The sequence below is a fragment of the Sinocyclocheilus rhinocerous genome, unplaced genomic scaffold (assembly GCF_001515625.1).
Source record: "Sinocyclocheilus rhinocerous isolate Xijiao unplaced genomic scaffold, SAMN03320098_v1.1 scaffold45, whole genome shotgun sequence".
Taxonomy (NCBI): Eukaryota; Metazoa; Chordata; class Actinopteri; order Cypriniformes; family Cyprinidae; genus Sinocyclocheilus; species Sinocyclocheilus rhinocerous.
Genome location: NW_015632734.1, coordinates 95,639 through 120,642, shown reverse-complemented (window position 1 = coordinate 120,642; position 25,004 = coordinate 95,639). Strand labels below are relative to the sequence as shown.

Here is a 25,004-nt window from a genome sequence, read left to right as displayed (position 1 = left end):
TTTAGCAACATCATATGACCCCTTTAATCAAGCAACAACAGAAAAACAGAAAATCACTCACTGCTCTTGACTGAAAAACTTTAGTAGCCCTAAAGATTAATCTAAATTTATTTATAGAAATAAATTTGTCTGCTTGAAAGAATGAAGAATATGGTAAACAATATGCTATAAAGAATGCATAATTAGCCTATATAACATTGGTATTTCATTAAAAAGAAGACCATGTTCTTATTCTTTATGAGTAGTTTTATTTAATTTTAACACACGCATGTTGTGCACTGTAACTAAACCCATTAGATTTTAGCCGACTAAATTTACTGTAGATTTAGTCGACTAAAATCTTATGATATTTGGTCGACTAAAACTAGACTAAAACTAAAAACAATTCAGATGACTAAAACATGACTAAAACTAAATATGGCATTTTAGTCAAAAGACTACGACTAAAACTAAATCAAAATTTGCTGTCAAAATTAACACTGTTCCCAGTCACAAATACTGCCGATATGTGCTATTCCCGAATAACACATTCATGGGGATTACCTTCCATTTCTAAATCACTCCTAAATGTTAAAAAACATGTTCAATTTCAGAGGAAATAGAGGCTTTGTAAATGTCACCATGTGTTTTGATTGATTTATAGCTTTAGGTGCTCAGACAGAGGCAGAAGTGTATGGGGAAATGAAACGTTTGTGTTGGAGAGTTAATGTGACCGTGTTTGCCTGAGGCGGCCTGCCTGGATCTGCTGCCCTCTAACACACCCGTCCCAACTCAACACTGTGACAACTAGTCCTCTTATGCGGATAATTCATGACATTTATACACCGTAAAACAGGTAAAAATCTCAAATATCATCATGGTGAAACTACTTTTTTGTTGATTTCAACCATCATTTCATTCAAATCCATCTACCTGTTTTTTTTATCCAGAAGTACTTGTTCATCAAAAACACACAAGCATACACCAGATTCACGGTTCAAACTCAAGCGTTAATACAGACATCTGCCAGTCAACACATCAGTCAAGCTCTCATTATACAGTGAACAAGCTTAATGAAGCAGACCACTAGATTACCAACAAATAAAGTAATTAAGACAAATAAATTCAGCAGAAAATACAGCTTAATTAACACGGGAGACATTTTCATAGCAATGAAAAGCAGTGCGTGATCTCAAGAGATTTAGGACATTGAATTATTATCCTATGCATTATTAAACAAACCTAAAATTATAAAAAGAGATTAATTTCAAATCACTGTGTTCCTGGGGGTAGCAAAAGGGCAGCTGAATCCTATAATAAATGTCAAAATTGTTAATGGGTAATTGTTATTTTCAGTAACAAACAAATAAATAGAAAATTCTATATTATAAAATGGAGAGTTCCGGTCCTTGATTCTGATTGGCTGAGCCACGTTCGAAGCTGTTGTAAATTACTCTACAAACATACACCTTTGTTTACTTCTGTGTGTTGCTCGGCAACCACTTTGTTGCAACCACAACTGTTTCTGAGGAACTACATTGTTTGGTGGAAGAATACTGTTTTTATTAATATCATTACACTTTATTTGCTCTGTTTTATTTTGTGAAACCTTACTACGTATATGGAATAACCGTTTTATAAAAGCAATAAGCCCCATGAAGCCGTGGTTTACAGTGAATTTATAACAGGTAAGGGGGTTTTAGTCACTCCGCTTCACGTCGTACCTAACAACGCCCCTTAGCTGTTATAAATTCACTGTAAACCACGGCTTCTTGGGGCTTATTGCTTTATTTGAATGCTTTTGTGTTTCCCTGAGAAAGTAGGTTCACTCGTAAAAACACTGAAATAGAATTTTTCCTGTCACCTAATATTATCTTCCAAAACAAAAGCAATGTAAGCAAGCAAATGAAAGTTTCTTGGGGGGGGGGGTCTGAGATTCATTACCATATGCACATATGCTCGAAATGCTGGCCCAATTTATCTCATTAGAATTCCAGTGCAAATATTCCTGTCCAAACTGACCTTTGATTCAAATCTGGAAAACAAATGGAGCCCGTACATCAGAGCTCAAGAGAATGTTTTATTCTGGTAATCGCAGGCATGTGCACATCTATAATACAGACACTGCTCAATGTCAGCGAGGACATCAACCATGGGCGTCTGAAGCTAATATTTCAGCCAAATCTCAACGTCACTTTAGCATTTGCTGTTGACTTCTGGTGAACAAGGCAAATCCTGTTTCTCTAAACAGATCAGATATCATCCTTATTCAAAAGGATGTGTGACACAGAAATTTCAGCAACCAAAAATATTCGGCAGAAAGTGAATTTTTGGTTTTGGAGGGCCAAAATCATTGACTGAAACGGTAATATTTAATTAGTGTTTCTTCAATGGTGCAATGATTGTGTCAGTGTCTATTTTGTGCACACAACATGGATAAACTATAAAAGCTAAACATCAGCTGTGTGGATGCTATGCTGGGCTAACAATATTGATTTCTTGTTTTTAATTAATCTTCATTTAGATGAACCGGTATCTATACTTAAAGGGGTCATCGGATACAACATGCACTTTTACAAGTCGTTTGAACTGAAATGTGTGTTGGCAGTGTGTACACAACCACCCTATAATGATAAAGATCCACCCAGTGTTTTTGTTTTTTTTATCTCGTTAAATCATTTCCCCTTTCTCATATCAAGCCATTCTCAGATGCCTGTCTGTGTGACGTCACACTGACCCAGGCCCCTCCTACGATTGTTGATTGACACTAGCGTTTTACCTTAGACCCGCCCTGAGTGAGCTGTCATCAGTCCGCCATTGTTTCACCGCCGGAGCAGATGTAGACAAGAATGTCTCCTAAGCGATTGAGGTGTTTTGTTGTTGGATGTAATAATGAACATAGCAGTCATCATTTACTCCTGACATCTGAGCCGCTGAAGACCCCTTTGTTTTTGAAGGGAATGCATCCTCCGATCTACCTAAATGCGTTTATGTTCGCGCAAATCATTCGTGATCCAGCCTCACCTACAGAAGAAGTGAGTATAAGGTTCTTTTATGAATCTTTGCAAATCGCCTTTCCTAATAATGTGCTAGTTAGCAAGTTCCGCTTGCTAAAGTAAACGGTCTCATGAGAACGGCTCGTCACCCCACGACACTACCATTGAGAAATTAACCAAAGTATGTTATAGACTTTTCATTAAGACCCTAAAGAATCATACCAACTTGTGGAAAATGGGCATCCGATAACTCCTTTAAGATCAACCTTGTTGTTTTCAGTAGATGTGTGAACAAAACTTCACAAAACATTATTTGTAGCGCTCCTGCCATCCAATAATTGCAATAAGCTTAATGTAGTTTTAACATGCTTTAATGTGCCATAACAGATCGCTCCGTTCAAGTGACAGCGCAGAGCACACAATAACTGATTCATGTCTTCCTCTTTACTACTAGTCATAGAATGAAACAAACATAAATGAACATTAGAAAGTAGCTATGTAGAAAGATACAGTACAACTTTCTGAAGTGTATTGTTTTATGTAATCACTCAATCAGTGCTTCAACTGTGGAAAGACACCAATAAAATGTTACATGTTATGTTTGAATAAATTTGTCATGAAAACAACGAATTGGAGTAGAAACAATTATATCACTAAGAAGTTAATATTAAAATTGCCTTATGTGCAATTTAAATTTTTGAAATTTAAACTCAGTTTCTTGAGTGTTGATTATTAAATAAATGTGATTAATTGATTGTTAAATAAACTTTTTTTTCCAGTTTCGGCCAAATGAAAACTTCACTACTGCTCTAAACATGAAATTCACAAATAACTGCAGCATTCAATAATTATCTTTAACACACAAGTCCCTTTGATACAGAGATGCTTGGTAGTACTAGGCTTGCTGTGATAGTCGGTGTTGACGGTGATACCGGTGTGAAGTTTTATGTCACTTGCCCACCACGGCATCATCCCCCACCGTCATTTAGATTATTTATAGTAATAAAAATCATTTAGTTCAGTTAGAGAACAGACACTACAATTAAAAACTGAACGCGGCTGCTCAATGCAGCGTGCCAAACGACAGTCACATCACAGATCAGATTTCATTTATCACAAGAGGAGAGCAAGTCGAGCTGACTGACAAGAAGGGTGAGGTGAGACAGACAAGATGATAGCGGATGATTTAGTTTCGAAACCAGTATTTTGGATTTTGAAAAGCCAATCACCACAATTAAAAGAACCAAAGACTTAAAACTACTTCAGTCTGTGTGCATTGAATTTATTTATTACACGAGTTTCACAATTTGAGTTGAATTACTGAAATAAATGAACTTTTCCACGACATTCTAATTTATTGAGATGCACCTGTATTTTATTGGTTCCACAGTGTTTGCTGATTGTTAGTTTATTTAAACTTTGTGTAATGCATTTATTTTATTTGACATTAAGGTGTATGCCGTGCCTCCAAGATTTCATATTAGTTTTGCTAATAAACGTTCTGTGTTTCTTATTTATTTGGTTCCACAGTGTTTACTTATTTTCAGTTTTGTATACCTATTTAAACTTTGTGCAAGTTATTTGTCATTTTATATTAGGCATAGCCTATAGCATGGTGTATTTTTATTCGTTTTGTTAAAAGTTCTATGATTTATATATAGGTTAAGTGAGTTTGACTTTGTATTTTGTTGTTGCTTGAATTGCATTCAAGCAAAAATGTGCATGATGCTTTTAAGCTATTTAAAAGCGAGGGAAAGCGAGGGAAAGAGGGAAAACTCGCCGAATTGCCGCTAATTTAAAAGTGAAAGTAAAATGCGAACACCACTTTTACAAGCCATTTAAAAGCGAAGGAAAGTGAGGAAAAAAGGGAAAATCCCCCACCCCACAGTGATACCGATATTATCGGTGTTGTCACACGTCGATTAACCAGTGGGAAAATTTCGTAACAGTCACAACCCTAGGTGGTACTACTGATTCTGGTATTGTTACATTTGTTTAATATAATATTACTATCGGTACTAGAGTTCTGGCAAATTTTGACAATCTCAAATAACCCTAGTAGCTACAATCTAGAAAGAGATTCTTGTAAATCATCCCATATACAGTACATGGGGGGTCATGTGTAGGATATGATGTTGACTGTACCGAGATATTATAGTAAGGCTTATATTAAACCTTCATCACTCATGTCTTAAACACAGCGTCACTGCATTCTCTTTTGATCTCGGGGACCAGCACACAGCAGAACTGCCCTGAAGCGCAATAGTACGGCCCCTGAGAATCACACGCACACAAGTCTGTGCTAAAAAGGCCTGAGGGAGTGTGAAGGGCAGAACGGAGGCAATTTGAGTCACCTTCCTTCAAGAGTAAGATTATCCAGCCCACAGCCTCAGCCTTCAAGGACTTCTGCAAGTTTACCACGTCCTCTAAACTACGTGCAAAACGGTGTAGTAATGGACTGTAAAATGTAATTGACTAACTAGTTAAGAATACTACACTAAAGAGCATATAATTAAAACCAGAATTTTACACAAATTTGTCTAAATAGAGATTTGCTTTTTCACTGACTGCCCATACATGAAGCTACAATAATATTCCTTAATGTTCTTGAAAAATTAAACCAATAACATAATACATTAATATGCAGCGCTTTCTGTATGAACTATTTTAATTAACCTCTTTAATTTTACAATTTTTATATATTTAAACAGACTAAACGAAACTTAACGGAAATTCTAAATTCCACCTATTAAAAAATGTTTCTCAAGATTTCTGCAGTCAATTATATTCCTTACCTATTTTTCAATGCAAGAACAAATCTCATTTAAATCAGACGTGTTTAATAAAGGTCAGCAAACAACTTCAGCTCATGTTCAAGCTCACCAACATCCATGGCAGTCTCCATGAAACTCTTCTGCCTCGAGGCAAACTCCGCCAGCAGTTTCTGCTGTCTCTCTCTGGCCCTTTGACGCCTGCAGATGTCAAAACAGAAATTATTTGCATCATTATTAGCTGTTAATTATGAAATGTCCATTTTCAAAGGCTATGAATGATGGGTTAGAATCAAATGGTTTTGAAATGTTGACATGTGATGATAACCTGACTACATTCGATGACTGTTTGAAGGATGGATTTGGATGGATTTTGAAAATGAGCATATATTCGCTCTCAGTCAATCATTAAGTCCAATGAAAATGCTCATTAGTTAGGGATGGACCAATTGAAATTCTGGTTGGTATATAGTAATTTCCATTTCTTGTCATCTCACGATTGCAAATGTGATATTGATTTTATAAAAGAGTTCATAAACAAACCCAATCCATTAATCTCATAGCATTATTTATGCAATTTTAACTTGCTGTGTAAATGCATATATGCCACCTCTGAACAGTCTTTGTAAATATACCTAAATGCAACTTCAGATGCAGCTTCTGAAAACAATGTTACAGCCATAAAAATTCTATGTTGAATCAAAACATTTCTTTCTAAAGCTACTTTTTGTTATGACTATTCAAAACTTATTTATCATATGACTTTTTGGTGGTTTTCAGCCCAAATTGTTGTGTGATTAATCATCAATTAATTGGATTAAGGTCAGCACATCATGTAATTAATTAGATTGAAAACTGTAATCATCTGACAGCCCTAATAAATAAACAAATACGTATTATAAAGCTGGTGGTCAAAAACATACTTCCATAAGCCGTTTAATTAAGAACAAAGGGTAAGAATAATTGGGGATGTCCCGATCAGGTTTTTTTGTGCCCCCTATCCAGTCCAAGTCATTGAACACTGAGTATCTGCCGATTCCGAGTCCCAATCCGACAGTTATATATTCCTAGCATGGGCGTAGCTTGAAGTGGGGTAGGGGGGCATGGCCCTCCTAGCGACTTTACTAAATATTTTACAAAGAATAATAAGAAATATAAATATTTTTGTCTAAGAAGAAAATATGCAATATAATGTAGTTAATACATTTAAATTGTTATTGTAAGTGAATTCAATCAAATCAAACTTAATGTCTCCCTCAATCTCATTTGTGACCCTGGACCACAAAACCAGTCATAAGGGTCAATTTTTCGAAATTGAGATTTATACATCATCTGAAAGCTGAATAAATAAGCTTTCCATTGATGTTGGCTATTGCTACAAATATACCCCAGCGACTTAAGACTGCTTTTGTGCTCCTGGGTCACATTTGCGTAACAAGTTGTACCGTGACGAAGCTGCATTTTGGCAGAAAGTCGCTAAATTGCTTGTATTTTCAGTGTATTTCTTCTAGCCTCGCATATTCTTATATTAAAAAAAAATAAAAAATCCCTTTATTTGTGACAAAGGATTAGGCTTTTTTTTTTTTTACAACATACATGAACCGCAGAAAAATCTGGAAACAATGAAAAAAGTCAGATGAAGATTCCGATGCCGTGTTTGATGACTCTGGACCCGGACAATCAGATTAAATAACATTTTCACCCCTACAGAAAACCATTTGTTCAGTGAAGAAAAGCCTGTACAATTCTTTACCTCAGAAAATGTGCACCAATGCTCATATTGTTTGTCTGTCTGTTTGTCCCTCATGACGTGTGTGAATATCTGGAAACCCTAATAATCAGTTTAATACCACAAATTCTGCCCACTGACAGCATACAACAAAGCCTTATAAATACCTGCCAACCTTGATTAGATGAGAGCACTGTGTCATTGTCAGTCTCTCTCCTTTGTTATTTGGATGGGAGGAACAGACACTTTATAGAGGGGCATAAACTAATACAGACAGGAATGACACGCTTCAAGAGTTTCCAGCTGACAATGTCAGGGACAAACAAATGAGCAAAGTCCTCCAATACTGCTCTATGGTAACCTAGTCCAGACAACGCGCATGCTATAGTTGGTTTGCAGGCAACAACTTTCCCATAATCAGATGCATAAACAACATGTTTAATTAATTATAATGCTTTGAGTAAGGGTGAAAAAAATATATAAACCATACATCAATGGAAAGCTTATCTATTCAGCTTTCAGATGATGTATAAATCTCAATTTCGAAAAATTGACTCTTATGACTGATTTTGTGGTCCAGGGTCACATTTGATATTTTTGAGTGGAAATGAAACGGGGAGTGCACACACCTCTCTTCCTTGTCCATGCTCTTCTTATCTCCAGGACTGTTCTTCTTGGGCGGTATGGGTGGGCACACTTTCCCACAGATTTCCTGGAGGCACCTCTTGCTGTGCCGGCTACGGGCGGCAGCTTTGGCCAGGATCCGTTCGATGGCTGTTAACCCATCTCCGTGCGTGTGATGGGCCGGATCCACCTCAGCCAGCCAGCTCAGAGACAGAGAGTTCTGCTTGGCAGACAGTTTCTGATGCAGCTTGACCAGGAGAGACAGCATGCTCTCACGGATCTCCAGGATCTCGGTCACCAGCTGCGGAGGCGAGCCGGGCGGCAGCCAGCGAGAGGATGAGGACTTGGGCCGCACCGTCTGACTGGCCTCGTGGTTACTGCGGTTTATGATCTCCTGGAACTTCCTTCTGCGCTCCGCCACGAGACTAAACACCTGAGCCTCGCGCAGGTTCTGAGGAGAAACCACAGACAGAATGAAAACCAGACATACAGCTGCAAGTGACAGCACACCAACAGCACACTCACTGTTACACAGAGGAGATTTGTTTGGTCATAGTCACTCACAGCAAGAAATTCACATGCTATTATTAAAGCAAAAACCCACTGGAGGGTGAGTCCGGCTGTTAAATCACTTTAATGCACGGTCTTAGCAAGGGCCTAGCGCTTTTATAAAATGTGTTAAGCGCAACATGATAAAAAATATTAAATAAAGAGTTTATTAATTATTAGTAGTAGTAAAATGTACTAAATAATATAAAAAATCAGAATGTGCAGTAAAAGTAATATGCAGATGTGCAGGCTGTCAGTCAGTCAGACAGATACACACAGAGAGATTGATAGACAGATGACAGACAGACAGACTGATATATGAATGAATGACAGATAGATGAGTGCAGCGGCAGATAGACTGAAACATGGATGACAGACAGATGGATGAATGACAGATTGATAGATAGATGACAGACAGATAGACATATTAGATGGATGGATGGATGAATGACAGACAGTTGATTGACAGACAGACAGACAGATTCTGGGTTGCTTAGTTCTGGGTTACTAGGGTGTTTCGTTCATCTTCGGAACACAAATTAAGATATTTTTGATTAAATATGAGGGCTCTCTGACCCTCCCATAGACAGCAAGGTAACTACCACGTTCAAGGTCCAAAAAAAGTACCAAGATGATCGACAAAGTAGTCAGTGTGACATCAGTGGTTCAACTGTAAAGTCACGAAGCTACGAGAATACTTTTTTTGCGCAAAGAAAACAAAAATAACGACTTTATTCCACATTTTTGTCTCTACTGCGTCACTTTGGACGTGCGTTCACAACAGTATCATGACGCGAGTGTGTGGCGGCTCCGGCGCTGACCCAGATCTGACGTCATCACGGCAGATCTGGGTCAGCGCCGTTATTTTTGTTTTCGGACACACGGACTACTTTGTCGATCATCTTGGTACTTTTTTTGGACCTTGAACGTGGTAGTTACCCTTGCCGTCTATGGGAGGGTCAGAGAGCCCTCATATTTAATCAAAAATATCTTAAATTGTGTTCCGAAGATGAACGAAGGTCTTACGGATTTGGAACAACACGAGGGTGAGTAATTAATAACAGAATTTGCATTTTTGGGTGAACTAACCCTTTAAATGAGGCTCATCCAATCAGAATGTGGAGTTTTTGGATCTATTTTATAGTAAATTTAACATCATCTATACTGTATAACTCTTGACCAGAATTTTAACAATAAATCTGTGTAATATATAGCTAAAATGCTGTCAATATCCTCACAGCTTCAATTCCTGTTTGCCATCTTTAGGATATGGATTTTTGCTGTATTACTTTTAAGAAACTGCAGAGTTAGCACTTCTTAGTATCAAAAGATTTAAACTCGTAGGGGCTGTTCACACAGAAAAACACGAGACTCAGGCCAGAGGATGTTTACATCAAAAAACAATGGAAAAGCATCACATTTAAATGCAAAAACATGTTCTGTGTGTTCAGCCCCTTACAAAAGTCCCATTAGGAAAATCCATGTCCTGAAATGTGTATGCAGCTAAAACGAGGATTCGGCTTTCTGAACCAGTAAGCAGCCCCAGAGGAAGAGCACTTTGTGTCCCATAAGAAAGTTATTAGGCAAGTGACATTTGCTGCCCAACGAGGGAAACAGAAGGACAAATTCCATTTCAAACTCTAAGTGAAATACACAAAGGTGAAGCTCAAGGTTAGACCTGACATTGGTCATAAAAACAGACCTGCTTTACTCTAGTTTAAATGTATTCATTTCTGACTCACGATTGGCAGAGCATATTCTGGGATCAATATAATAAAGGATAATTCCTTTGCACATACGGAGTACTAACCCTTATGAAAGGTGTCAGGTGTCCACACTGTGTTTAATTAGCATGCTGATCTCACTGAAGTGGATGAATATTTAACGATGAGCAGTGAACCGCTGACCGCTGGGCTCAAGACTCATTATATACATCACTTGAAAGAACGCATGCAGTTAAAGAAAACTTCCTGTCATCACTCATCTCTAGCTAGAACATTCTGTGAACACGTCAGACAAACCAAGCAGGAGAAAACTGGCAGAGTTTACAATGCACAGACCACCCAAAAAAACAAAAAAAACCCACACACAATCACAGAAAACTAAAAGTACCACAAGGTACATTATGACCAGTGCTCCATTTCCTGTGCATTTATTTGTAATTGGGTCAACGGCATGATATTAATTTTGTGCGTCTGGATCTGTGTGCAATTTCTTGAATAAACCTCTTTAATGACGAACACATACATAAAATCTACACAAGACAAATGAAAATGAAAATTCAGCTTTGCCACCACAGGAATAAATTATATTTTAAAGTATATTAAAATAAAAATATGTTATTTTTAATTGTAATATTTCACAACAGTTTTTCCTGTATTTTTGATCAAATAAATGCAGCCTGGATGAGCATAAAATAATTATTTAAGAAGAAACAAAAACCTTTTAACTGTAGTGTTCCTAATTACTTGGAAAAACTTCTCTTTCTTTCTTTTTTTTCAAAAGTAGTGAAGCGGTCATGTTTCAAAATATTAATATGTTAAGCATTTGATCCTCACAACAACTGTAATATCCATTATTAAAATGTCATTATTTGTAAACAAAGTTAACTTAAAAAATGTTTAACAACATCATCCATCAGATGTTCACGGTCATGTATTAAAATTATTGTTACTCGTTTACATCACTTGACATTTTTTAATTAATATAAAGTTTTTTTTTTGTTTTTTTTTTGCAAACACTACATTACATTTCTAAAATCTTTGCCCATCAATTTTAAGCAATATATTTTCTTCCCGTTTTCAGAATCTCAGACAAGCTTATTTGTCACAGAACCACTTACTTGTGTCAGTATAATTATTGGAAATATTAATGACAAGAAACGAGCTGGTCTATGAATAACAAAACGAGTGCAGTCTTCCTAATTCAAACCATTCCAAACTTGGTTATCCAAAACGGAACTCTAGAAATCATTTCACACCACTTTAAAATCGTTCCCAAATCCTTCTACCTCTCTCCAATTTCCTGTCAGCCTTCTGGAACTCTGTGAAACGAGAGTGATGTCAAACACTAAACAGAGATGCGTGACCGTCAGAAGACTCTGCACACCTGAGAGTGTCCGGCTCACCTGTCCGAAGGTGCTGCTCTCAGAGCTGGTGCTGGCTGGAGTTTCTTGTTCTCTCTCCCTCTCTCTCTTCCTCTCCACCTCAGGTGCCGTCTCTGGCACTCGAACCCGCACAAAGTTGATGACGTGATGGAGGTTAGACAGCAGACTGGTGCCCGGGAACCAGCTGTCATGGCAGTGCTCCTCAATACAGGGCTCCTACGACAGAGCAGGAAAAAACATCTCAGCAAGACGGACAAAACAACAGCCTGGAATCCTTATCTAAAGCTTGTGCTTTCAGCTGCCACAAACAATCTAGTCAGAAGGTGTTCTGTTCTGGACGAACACTGATTTAATTAGTTAAGCGCTAATAGAGTAATTACAGTGTGCTGGCTGGAAGTTGAGTTGAGTGTGTTAGGACACTACTTTGTTTCCAGGGAAACTGAAACCAATGGCAAACACATTGGAACTTAAAGCTGCGTAATTTGGGAGGAAAAAAATCTAAAGCAATTTTTCTGATAAAAACCACTATAACGAATTAAAAAAAAATAATAATTCCAGGTTTGCTGTACTTGTTTGTAGGGCTGTATAATTTAGCCAGCTGTCGGCCGATTAATCGGCACCGATAGTCGACTGCTGGAACGTGCAAAAATTGCAAATCGGCAAAAATCCATGTCAGTGTGCGACTGCAATATTTAGCTATTTTGATTAGATAATCATCAGGTGCTCTAAAATAGAAGCAAATAAAGTCTAAGAAAATACAAACAATATCTATATGAAATATAACTTTAATGCTAAGGCCTTTGTATAGATTTTTCAATGATCAATATATAGGTAATATTTTTTTTATTATTATTTTTTTTTTACAAAGTATGGTTCAGTACTGTTTTTAAATAGTATAGCACTATTGAAGTTTTCATTCAGTATCTATCTTAAAACCTATTGGTTGATTAATCGGTATCGGCCAGTGTGGTCCAACCTAGCTATCATTATTCGTAAAATTTACGAATCAGTGGACCTCTAGTTTGAAATTATATATCAACATTGCTATAAAATAATAACATAAAGAGCTGCAGTCTGTATGTCAAAATGTCAAAAATTGTCAAAATTATTTATTTTGATTTGATTGCCAATCAAGTGCAAGGTAAGATGCAAGCAGCTAAATATTTAATCATTAAATGTTTATTAAATAGAAATGTTAAAACACTGGCAAGTACATCCAGTGATGCAAACTACTTGACTTCTTTACTCAAATGTCGTGTTATAAATTGAAAATATATTATTTAAGTGATTGTGTAACTTTTAAATTAATGTTATTTGTAATTATTGCCAAAATATCTATATCAGGGAAATTATTTGAAAGTGAGGCCTGTAAGACCCACAGCATGGCATATGCTATTTTAAGTATGTGTTCTTCGCATGTTCAGGAACCTGAGGATGCTGTGCCCTTTGCGTTCCAGCACCTTCCGATTTACAAATTAAGTACTGGCAATATGCATCAGTGTGTGTGGCCGTGCTATATGATTCTGAGACTAGACCAGTCTCTTATTTAGGAAAAAAAAGCTTACCTCTTCCACTTTGTCATCCTGGACCTGATTATCAAGTCCAAGTTCTATCAGGTACAGCACCATACACAACACATGTTCAGACATGTTCTGATGATCCATCCAGATCTAAACAAACAAACATAAAAAAAACGTTAACAGAGGTGAAAAGACAATGGGGAAACCATTTATTTACTTCTACTAGATGACCAGACATCTGCATTTAAAATGAAAAAAATTACCCCTCCACACACACACACGTTTTATTCCATGATAAGTTTCACCTTGTACAGCAGTGTGAAGATGACGATATGTAGTGTTTTGCAGTGCAGAAGGCGCACCAGTCCTTTATAGCAGGGGTGCAGAGGGGTCCTCTCCTTATAGGGCGGCCAGGGGTTCCCCGTATGAATGCCTGACTGTTTCAAACTGCAAAAGGCAAAAGTACTTATTAGACAATCATTAAACAATGCAAATGGCTTTAGCATAGTTTCCATACTAATATTAAAAAATCTAATTATAAATATAAAACAAATCATTTTGGGGTATTTTTAAGTGTAATCCTGAAACGCAACATTAAACAGCATTTGAAATGTATGCTAAAATAATATTTCACACCAAAATAACAATTCTAGCATCATTTATTCACTCTATGATTTTTTTTCATAGAATACAAAAGGAGATATTTATCAGATTGTCCTAGCTGCTCTTTTCAATGTGATGTAAATGATCTCCAAAATGCCAGCACCATCAAGGAATTATAAACCTTTTCCACAACTTGTCTTCTGAAGAATAGCTTGTGTGAGGAAAAGACCCAAATTTAAGGCCTTACTCACTGAACTCTTCAGTAGATGTCAAATTTTTTGAGACATCAACAGTAACATCAACATTTTACATTGATGTTAACCTTTACTTAAAAACTACTGTGGAGGTAAACATCAAGCAAATTTGCTTTTGTCAACTTAGAATTCAACAAAGCCGAGTCTGCATTCACTTCCCATTATACGGAAAAGGTTGACCAGTACATTCCCAATATGTTTGGGCTTTTGATCCATATTGTGTTTAAGGATGTAAAGTACAGTGTATGACACACTTTGTAAGTGTATGATTCCAGTGATTCACAAAATTAGAGACTAAGAATTGTTATATTAGTCAAAATACAGACATGTATAAACCACGTTACAATGCACAGCTGATATTATGGAGGTAAAGCCACAGAAGACATGAATGCAGCTGATAAAATTCAAACATACACAACAACTGCAAACAACAAAAGTTGCTCTAGCTTTATCAGACTTGAACACAGCTGCCCTGCTTTAAAGACATCACTGACCCCATTAGCATCGAAAGGAACGAGGGATATAAAATATATAGTCCTCTTGACAGGTAATCCATCATCCAGCGGCCGGACACAAGCACAACCAAAACATTCACAAACTGACATGAACATATACAGCATGTTCCACTGAAAACCACTTACAGCACATGACATCTTTCTTTCTTTCTAACACTTACGGATTTCATGTTGATTTTGCAGCGATTGCAAAACTATCATTTAACCAGGCCGCTGAGTTTACGGAGACCAGAATACGCTTTTAAAGTGAAGATGACAAAGACAAATAACTTCTATTTTAGCAGTCATTACTAAGGTCATGACTGTCATTATGCCAGGGCTTGACATTAACACATGAATGTTAATATAGCCTACAGTAACAGAGCTCGACATTAATGCTTGTGTGGGACAAACAGATTTTTTGAAGGGGCAAGTGAAAGAGCATTTTACTTGCCCGACCGGATTAATTAAAATTTCGGCGAGAATGACTCTGATTTTATTAAATTTGGTTTAAATGATAATTGACGTTTTTATGACAGCCACTATTGAAATGTGTATATTTAAAAAATTGAACTTAAGTAATTGTAACTTAATTATTCTAAAAACTTCATTAAGTGCAATTTAAGCCGTTGTACAGCACAAATCATTCAATTTTAAACTTCAATATTTTAATGTAGTACCAACTGACTCTCATGTATATTTTACAGCATTAGTTGAGATTTTTTTTTCCTTGAGAAAATTTGGCATGTACTGTACCTGATATGTATCCAAAATAATCGACACTGAATCGAATCGGTAATCGAATCGAAAGCTTGTGAATGAGAATCGAATCGAATTGTGAAACCCAGCCCTAATAATTGATAATGGATAATCAACAGTAACAAGGTCGCACCAGTTGAGGCTCATGCAGTCTGTCTGTGTGTGAAACCATCTTGCGGAGAAATCAAAACAAATGAACGCAACTGCACACAGAAGAAACATTCTGCGGTAAAAATGTAACTTCGTTTTTATATTTGTAACAAATAGCCTAGTTAAGCAACATTATATGACCAAGAGACTGAAGTTTTCCCTGAAAACCACGATGGCAAATTTGACATTGATTTTATACAAGAGTTCAAACGAGTAGTTAATATACATTTTAGTACAATATTGCCAATGTTGACTGTTTTTGCTCAATTTGGTTAACGAAAATAGTTCAAAACAAAGATCGCAGCAAAACAGTCGCGCATCTCTGAGCAACACAGCAGTGTTTTGTTACTGAATGATTCAACGTTTTTGAATTAATCATTTGAGTCATTGATTCAGTGGTCCATTCATAAAGCCATTTGTTTAATTCTTGAATGAATCAGCCGGAATCTTTTGAATTAATGCCTCAATGACTCACTCATTAAGACTTCATTAAGACTTGCTGCCACCTACTGGCAGTTTACTTTCATATTTAAGAGTAGCTTATCTTTGCATTTTTTCCAACATTCCATATTTGTATATTTTAAAAAAATATATTATAACAACACCAACAACAACAACAACATATATATATATACACACACACACAGCGGGTAAAATAAGTATTGACCACCATTATTCTCAGTAAATATATTTCTAAAGGTGCTGTTGACATTAAATTTTCACTAGATGTCAGTAACAACCCAAGTAATCCATACATACAAAGAAAACAATGCAAATAAGTTCAGAAATTAAGTTCTGTGTAATAAAATTGAAAGACACAGGCAAAAAGTATGAATTTCAATTTCAGTTTTATGTTGATTTAAATAAAAATAAAAAATACAAGCTTGTAGCAAAATGGCCAAATATGTAAAATATAACAAATAAAATAAACATAACTAAATATCAAGTGAAATAAGTAAAATAAATAAATATCAGGAAGAGGAATATTCAATAGAATAAAATAAACTCATGTTTTGGAATCACTTTTTTTTTTACTGCCATACATATGGAAAATCCTCATGTGGCGGAGATGAACAGGAAATGAGGTCATGTGTGTAAAGGCTGTGGTTGGAGAGGGAATCTGTATTTGAGGTGCGATGCACTGATTCTCCGTGACATGACTCTATGTGGGAAAACCCATTTCAGGTGTAAGTCCCTCCACGAACACCTTCCTCAGAGCAAGAAAAGTAGTGACCCTGAAGATAATTCCCTCTATCACAGAGCGACCCTCAAACTCGAGGTCAACAGCACACAAAATCCAGCAATTTATGGCTCCATAGGCTAGTTTTTCTCTCAGTTTGGTTTCAGGATGATCACAGGCAAAAAGTATGAATTTCAATTTCAGTTTTATGTTGATTTAAATAAAAATAAAAAATACAAGCTTGTAGCAAAATGGCCAAATATGTAAAATATAACAAATAAAATAAACATAACTAAATATCAAGTGAAATAAGTAAAATAAATAAATATCAGGAAGAGGAATATTCAATAGAATAAAATAAACTCATGTTTTGGAATCACTTTTTTTTTTACTGCCATACATATGGAAAATCCTCATGTGGCGGAGATGAACAGGAAATGAGGTCATGTGTGTAAAGGCTGTGGTTGGAGAGGGAATCTGTATTTGAGGTGCGATGCACTGATTCTCCGTGACATGACTCTATGTGGGAAAACCCATTTCAGGTGTAAGTCCCTCCACGAACACCTTCCTCAGAGCAAGAAAAGTAGTGACCCTGAAGATAATTCCCTCTATCACAGAGCGACCCTCAAACTCAAGGTCAACAGCACACAAAATCCAGCAATTTACGGCTCCATAGGCTAGTTTTTCCTCTCAGTTTGGTTTCAGGATGATCAATGAGCACATCTCAGAGAGGCTCCACCTCAGACTGAATGTTTTACAGCAGTTGTTTACCAGCATTACTATATTCCATATAGTCCATGCCATACATATGGAAAATCCTCATGTGGCGGAGATGAACAGGAAATGAGGTCATGTGTGTAAAGGCTGTGGTTGGAGAGGGAATCTGTATTTGAGGTGCGATGCACTGATTCTCCGTGACATGACTCTATGTGGGAAAACCCATTTCAGGTGTAAGTCCCTCCACGAACACCTTCCTCAGAGCAAGAAAAGTAGTGACCCTGAAGATAATTCCCTCTATCACAGAGCGACCCTCAAACTCAAGGTCAACAGCACACAAAATCCAGCAATTTACGGCTCCATAGGCTAGTTTTTCCTCTCAGTTTGGTTTCAGGATGATCAATGAGCACATCTCAGAGAGGCTCCACCTCAGACTGAATGTTTTACAGCAGTTGTTTACCAGCATTACTATATTCCATATAGTCCATATATGTCTTATCTAGTCACAGGAAAATCGCTGCCCTAAAATGTACAAAAATTCAAAACATTCACAGAATATACGTGTTGAATAAACTGTGCCGGATTTGCGTGCATTTATAAACTATACCTTAAGGAATCTCGATTTGCACAAAATGAAGTGAAACAGACGGTGCATTAAATAATAAATAATGTTTAAATAATAAAGTGAACGTTAAAATGAGGAGGTCTGGAGGATTTCAGAGACTCACAATGCTGCGTATCGATCCATGGCCGACTGCACGTCTCTGCGGTACACGGTGCGTAGAATCACCATTATAGGGTCAAACTCTTTCTCCCAGACTTCCGCTGGAAAACACACACACACACACACACACACAGAACAAACACAGAGTTAGTTATGAAAAAATAAAGAAACGTTTGGAAACAGCCTCAGTCTGCCACCATGTGGCGAGAGCCGAGCAATAAGCTTTCAGAGACTCACAATGCTGCGTATCGATCCATGGCCGACTGCACGTCTCTGCGGTACACGGTGCGTAGAATCACCATTATAGGGTCAAACTCTTTCTCCCAGACTTCCGCTGGAAAACACACACACACACACACACAGAACAAACACAGTGTTAGTTATGAAAAAATTAAGAAACGTTTGGAAACAGCCTCAGTCTGCCACCAAGTGGCGAGAGCCGAGCAATAAGCTTAATGACCACAATACAGTCAATAAGCAATAAGCATACAAAAAAAATATTTTAGAAAATGAGTAGAACACCAGTATAAACTCATCGTTTAAACACTGTATAACTCTTGATTACATTTTTTGAATGAATGGATCAACCATGAAATATTCTGATATTTAGTTGGCGTGTTACCTAAACTCGTGTCATTGGTCACAGTGACCAGACTATGAAATACATGTCAATAAATACAATGTTTGTCTAATCAGCATAAAAGAACGATTTCTGATCGATCATGCCACATTGAAGACTGGAGTAAATGCAGCTAAAACAAATAATCTTTGATACTGCATGAATGAATTACATTTTAAAATACACTTTTTAAAAAAACTATATAATATAATAAAACGTCAATTAATACGTTTTAATAATAATATTTCACAATATTCGTTTTTTTTACTGAATTTTGATCAAATAAATGCAGCCTTGGTGAGCTTAAAAGACTTCTTTAGAATTATTATTATTATTTTTTTAATCTTAATAAAAATCAATTAGAGCTGAATTTTAAATGTACAGAAATCTGTTCGGTCACGTTCTGCAACAGGCAACACAAACAAAGACACAACTATTGCTAGAGAGCAGATGCTTCTGTCCTAAAGCAGAGAAATGCATCGAACAGCGCAATCATAGAGTCACATTGCCATCTGCAGGTAATGAGAGGTACACACAACATCTCAAACAAAGCAGTGAATATACAGAAAAACAGCCCATCATAGTCTACATGGCGAAACAATAAGGTGTGTCACCTTTAGGCGTGTACATGCCCTGCTGCATGGATCCTCCAGGCTCAAACACCGGGGCTTTGAAATCAGCTACAGCAGACAGCATCTCCTCAAAACTACAGCTGCCTGGCACCACGCCGCTCTTAGGGTTGGGATTCTCCGGGATCTACAGCTACAGTCAAGGACAAGCATCAAACTCCAACTAATGCCATCAAAATACTTGATTTAAGTCCACAAAGAGGTTAAATTCAAGTTAATTTGTATAGCGCTTTTCACGATACCAATCGTTGCAAAGCATCTTTACAGAAAATTTGAAGTTTCTGCATTGTATTTAGGATTAGGTTATTAGTGGTGACTATGGCAGAAATGTACAGTAAAAATCATGCCGTTAGTTACAAATTACACAATCAAATAAAGCAATAAGCCCAAGAAGCCGTGGTTTACAGTGAATTTATAACAGCTAAGGGGCGTTGTTAGGTACGACGCGAAGCAGAGTTAGCTGTTATAAATTCACTGTAAACCACGGCTTCACGGGGCTTATTGCTTTTATAAAACGGTTATTCCATATACGTAGTAAGGTTTCACAGAATAAAACAGAGCAAATAAAGTGTAATGATATTAATAAAAACAGTATTCTTCCACCAAACAATGTAGTTCCTCAGAAACAGTTGTGGTTGCAACAAAGTGGTTGCCGAGCAACACACAGAAGTAAACGAAGGTGTATGTTTGTAGAGCAATTTACAACAGCTTCGAACGTGGCTCAACCAATCAGAATCAAGGACCGGAACTATCCGTTTTATAACGGACGGCTAACCCTATTAACCGCAATGATTATATGTTGCGATTAAGCAATATTTGGTAGTTTTATATGCTGTTCCAGGGTTAGCATCATCTGAGGTCTTCTGGGGGTTGGTATAATCTCTTCTCAGGTGTTCGGTCATCTCAGATCTTTGTAAGGGTTGGATCAGTAGTCAGTCAGTAATGTGACTGATATTAAACAATTTAACATTAGCTATACAGGAAGGCCTGTGTGGCTGTGAAAATATGTGTCATAATTTAAGTCTTTCTCTGGCCATTTAGAAACCACTTTTTGTATTTATGAAACACCACTTTCACATGTGAAATCAGCAACAGCACATCTTTCAGATGTTTGTACTTACATGCTTTATGCTTCACATAGCTGCATTATATTATGATTTGTGTGCTCGATTTTGATCAAGTGTCTCTTTTTGGACTGGGGTTCTTTCTGGATTTTTCACAATTTAATTTAACTGAGAGTGAGGGGGGAAAAAAGATAATTTGAATCTCATGATACAAACCCAAGTACAATTTGCCAAGATGTACCAACGCTTGCAAAAACACAATCAAAGCAGAGTACTTATTGAACTTCCTGTGAGTGCATCGTGTTTTCATGGTGAAAGGATACAAGATCTAGCAGGGAGCTGTGGGTACGATCATTCATACACAACTGCGACACCATCTCCGCTCTCAAAATCTCATCATCAGACATTCCTGCAAAGACACACAAAGAGAGAAAGACATGAGTCTCTGAGTTTACACATGAGACAAGCTTGTGCTGTCACACTGTATGACGAGAAAGTCAGCTAGCTTTCGAAAGGGTTTCGATTCACACAGAACGTGTATAGAACACGCTTTCAAAATGCAGGTGTGAGTCCCATTACTTTTAATAGCTCTCATGTATAACCGACTAGAAGTGAATGTAATCGTATTCAGTCATATTCTAAAGCTGTAAGAAGCCTTAGATTCACTGATCAGAAGTAGCATATTTTATTAATAAATCTTCTGGTTGATATCATTACTGAGCTGCATTTGGTCAGCATTATTGCGATGGAGAAGATATGCACCTAAGTGTACTCTGAGACTGCACAGGATGACCAGGAAGGTCAGCGCCCCCTCCAGCATGGGTCTCTCCTGCTCCGAGTCCAGCACTGCGTTCTGATGCTGAGACGCCATCGTCAGCAAATCCACCACCTTGAACCTGACGCAAACACAAAGCTTTTAGGAGCCATCGCTGAGTGTGAGCACACAAACCAAGACAGAGACGTTGTCGCACCTCTCAAACACTGAGGAGATGAAGTAATCTGGATCCAGTCTAGACGCACACACCTGAAGACCAAAAATAAGACTGAAATAAGTCAATCAAATTTCTATTGAAAACGGCAGCCTAATGACTAAGCTTAAAGGGATAGTTCACCCAAAAATGAAAATCAAACCTGTAAGACCTCCGTTCATCTTCGGAACACAAATTAAGATGTTTTTGATGAAATCCAAGAGCACTCTGACCCTCTAGAGACAGCAAGTGAACAGAAATGTTCCCGGGGGAAATATGAGAAACACAATCATGTTGTCTGTAAATATCTCTGTTTTGATGCTGTAAGTTGACACAATGACCTTTGCATTTTTTCTATAAAACCAAACAAAACAAAATCAAAAAAGGCAAAATGGCTTTGACATATGAACAAAGTGGTGTAAATACTAAATAATTAGGGCTGCCAATTGATTACAAATAATTGCATGACGTGCCAAATAATCAAAATAAAATCAGATGTGGCAAATAATTTTGGACCCTGGATGAACATCTATTTCAGTACAGAAGTGTCAGGTGAGCGAGCGAGAGCGAGAGTGTCAGCAGGTTACCTGCAGGAGGTAGATGTCCGGGTCAATCATGGAGTTACAGAAGTGAGACTGCACATAAGTCATGGCCTGGCCTTTAATCTGCAGCCCATTTCTCACCCACATGTTACTATGGATCTCAGACAGGCTAGCCTGCACAAAATCACACACACACACACAGATCAACACATGGGTCCCGTCTGCTTATCACACACTGTGGCATTAGCTCCACAACACTGTCACATGCCAGAAGTGAAACACGAGACATCAGTGAAGATTTACTACAAACGGCTGCAACATTACACAACACAATGCCCTCTGCTTCAGCAGCATTAATACACTGACCGGCAAACCGGCAAAATAAAGCCTTGTCCCAATCAGAAGCACACTATTACATCATAAATAGCATCAGAGGTCAGAACTCGTGTACAACTCTGGGGAGTCCTAATTCATAGGATTGTCTTTCATCCATTAAACATATCTTTTTGTGTTTTACGTGTTCTGCAGGTTATTGTACAGGTTATTTCTATACAACACAAGTGCATCTGCTTTACACAGTCATGTTCCAAAAAGAACGAAACATGTGACCCTGGAGCACAAAAGCAGTCATAAGTCGCTGGGGTATGTTTGTAGCAATAGCCAAAAATACATTGTATGGGTCAAAATTATAGACTTTTCTTTTATGCCAAAAATCATTAGGATATTAAGTAAAGATCATGTTCCATGAAGATATTTTGTAAATGAATTTATACCTGTTGCACCATCTCGGCGTAGTGCTACGTCTGACACTAAATCTTTCGCCTAGTCAGAGGTAGGTGTAAAGTGAAAAGTCATGATTTGTTCAGACATTATTCGTTTTTAGGATTCATGTCTGTTAGTTAATTTTTACTGCAGACGTGAACTGTAATGTTTATGGTCTTTTCGGGCAGGATAAGCGATATCAATCACGAAGCTCGGTGTAGACTATAGCCTACCACCCTGCCGACAGTAATTGAATACAAAATATATTTCTGTACAGCATCTTATAATTATGCAGTAAAATATTACATAGGAACTGGAATTATTAATAGAAACATAACCATTTGACATCTTGCTTGAAAGGACAGTGTAAATGCTTGGAAATATTTTACCGTCTTTATCCATTCAGTATTTGTAGCGTGCCTGCCATCCAATAATCGCAATAAGTTTTGTGCTTTGTTACTTTTAATCAAAAATAAATTATCAGCTTTCAAATTCTGTCAATTTTATCACAAAACACAAACTATAAACATGCCGTACCCACTGGATGTCTTGAGCAATTCAGTTCTATAGGCCTATTAGTAGTTAGTTATAGCCATTGCGGCGTGAACGTCGTCTCAGCTATATCTATAACTGTGGGAGAATGTGTCGGCGTGGACACGCATTGTCTACGCCGGGCGTAGTTGTGCCTGATCGTAGTTTCAGTTGCTGTAACAGGTGTAAATATTTATCGTAAAGCTGGACGTTGTAAAGCCCAGCGTAGGGCTTACACCCAGCTTTTTTATGTCTAGCTGGTGCAACCGGCCCCAGATTTTCAAATAGTTGTATCTCAGCAACTATTGTTCTATCCTAACAAACCATGCATCAATGGAAAGCTTATTTATTCAGCCGAGGCATAGATCTCAATTTCAAGAAATTGACCCTTATGACTGATTTTCTGGTCCAGGGTCATATAACACCGTAACATTATCATAAAATAATTTCATACAACCTGTTTGTGTTCAATTCAAAGCTCAATTCATAATTTAATTCATAAATTCACTGCTCTGTCACAAGAAACAATTGTGCTTAGTGCCGGGGGCACCACAAGTGAACCGTCCAATGGCATTTTTTAAACTGGAATAGATTTTAAAAAAGCATTTGACAAAATGAAAAATTACGGTTTCCTGTTTAATTTAACAACTTTTTAAAACAAATTAAATAGTTTTAAATATCTATTTATTTTTAAATGTATAAACTACGTAATATTTTATTCAACTACAGTTTTTAATTGTCTATTACACTGAACAAAATTATAAACGCAACACTTTTGTTTTTGCCCCCATTTTTCATGAGCTGAACGCAATAGACTTTTTCTATGTACACAAAAGGCCTATTTCTCTCAAATATTGTTCACAAATCTGTCTAAATCTGTGTTAGTGAGCACTTCTCCTTTGCCGAGATAATCCATCCACCTCACAGGTGTGGCATATCAAGTTGCTGATTAGACAGCATGATTATTGCACAGGTGTGCCTTAGACTGGCCACAATAAAAGGCACAGATTTAGACAGATTTGTGAACAATATTTGAGAGAGCTCATGAAAAATGGGGGCAAAAACAAAAGTGTTGCGTTTATAATTTTGTTCAGTGTAATTTGTCTACTTCAAAGTGAATTAGTTATTTCCGTTTTTTATGTGTGAATTATTAACTTGATAACTTGTTCATTCGTTTCATTTTAGTTGTCACTCTTAGTCCTCCATAGTGGGGAAGACTTTCAGTGATTTTGATCTGTCCCACACACAAATATCTGCTCCTTTTATGAGATATGTTCCTGTGGCTCAGTGGTAGAGCATTGCGTTAGCAGCGCAAAAGGTCTTGGGTTCGATCCCCAGGGAACACACATACTGGTAAAAAATGTATAGCCTGAATGCACTGTAAGTCGCTTTGGATAAAAGCGTCTGCTAAATGCATAAATTATTAATTATTATTATATTAATTAAATTAAATTATTATCAAATTATATGTGTAGTCTGGACAGCACTGGTACCTGACAACCAGAAGAATTTGTCTGGCCTTCGACACTGATTCATTCTTCTCGTATTAATCTCTTTATTCACCTTCATTGTGTATTACCTGTATCTGAAGAGGGTGAACCATGATCTTCATAAGCATCTCCTGATCAGGAAGCAAACTGTCTAAATCCAGACCTTGACACCTCACTCCCTGCAAAACAACGAAAAACAGATCAGTTTATAATCATGCTCAAAAAAAAAAAAAAAAAAGGCTTC

The 25,004-nt window shown here is 37.1% G+C and overlaps 1 protein-coding gene across 1 annotated transcript in view; it reads right to left on the bottom strand.

Moving 5' to 3' along the window:
* Positions 1-25,004, bottom strand: part of LOC107742961 (E3 ubiquitin-protein ligase UBR3-like) — a 69,632-nt gene that overhangs the window by 30,754 nt on the left and 13,874 nt on the right. The window contains exons 13-24 of the mRNA XM_016556050.1: positions 24,850-24,939; positions 22,023-22,151; positions 21,439-21,491; positions 21,230-21,363; positions 20,791-20,876; positions 19,389-19,530; positions 18,393-18,489; positions 13,580-13,721; positions 13,320-13,424; positions 11,776-11,970; positions 8,105-8,550; positions 5,859-5,947 (exon numbers count right to left, since the gene is read on the bottom strand). Of these exons, the coding sequence (XP_016411536.1) occupies positions 5,859-5,947; positions 8,105-8,550; positions 11,776-11,970; positions 13,320-13,424; positions 13,580-13,721; positions 18,393-18,489; positions 19,389-19,530; positions 20,791-20,876; positions 21,230-21,363; positions 21,439-21,491; positions 22,023-22,151; positions 24,850-24,939 (1,708 nt within the window). The remainder of the gene's footprint in view (positions 1-5,858; positions 5,948-8,104; positions 8,551-11,775; positions 11,971-13,319; positions 13,425-13,579; positions 13,722-18,392; positions 18,490-19,388; positions 19,531-20,790; positions 20,877-21,229; positions 21,364-21,438; positions 21,492-22,022; positions 22,152-24,849; positions 24,940-25,004) is intronic.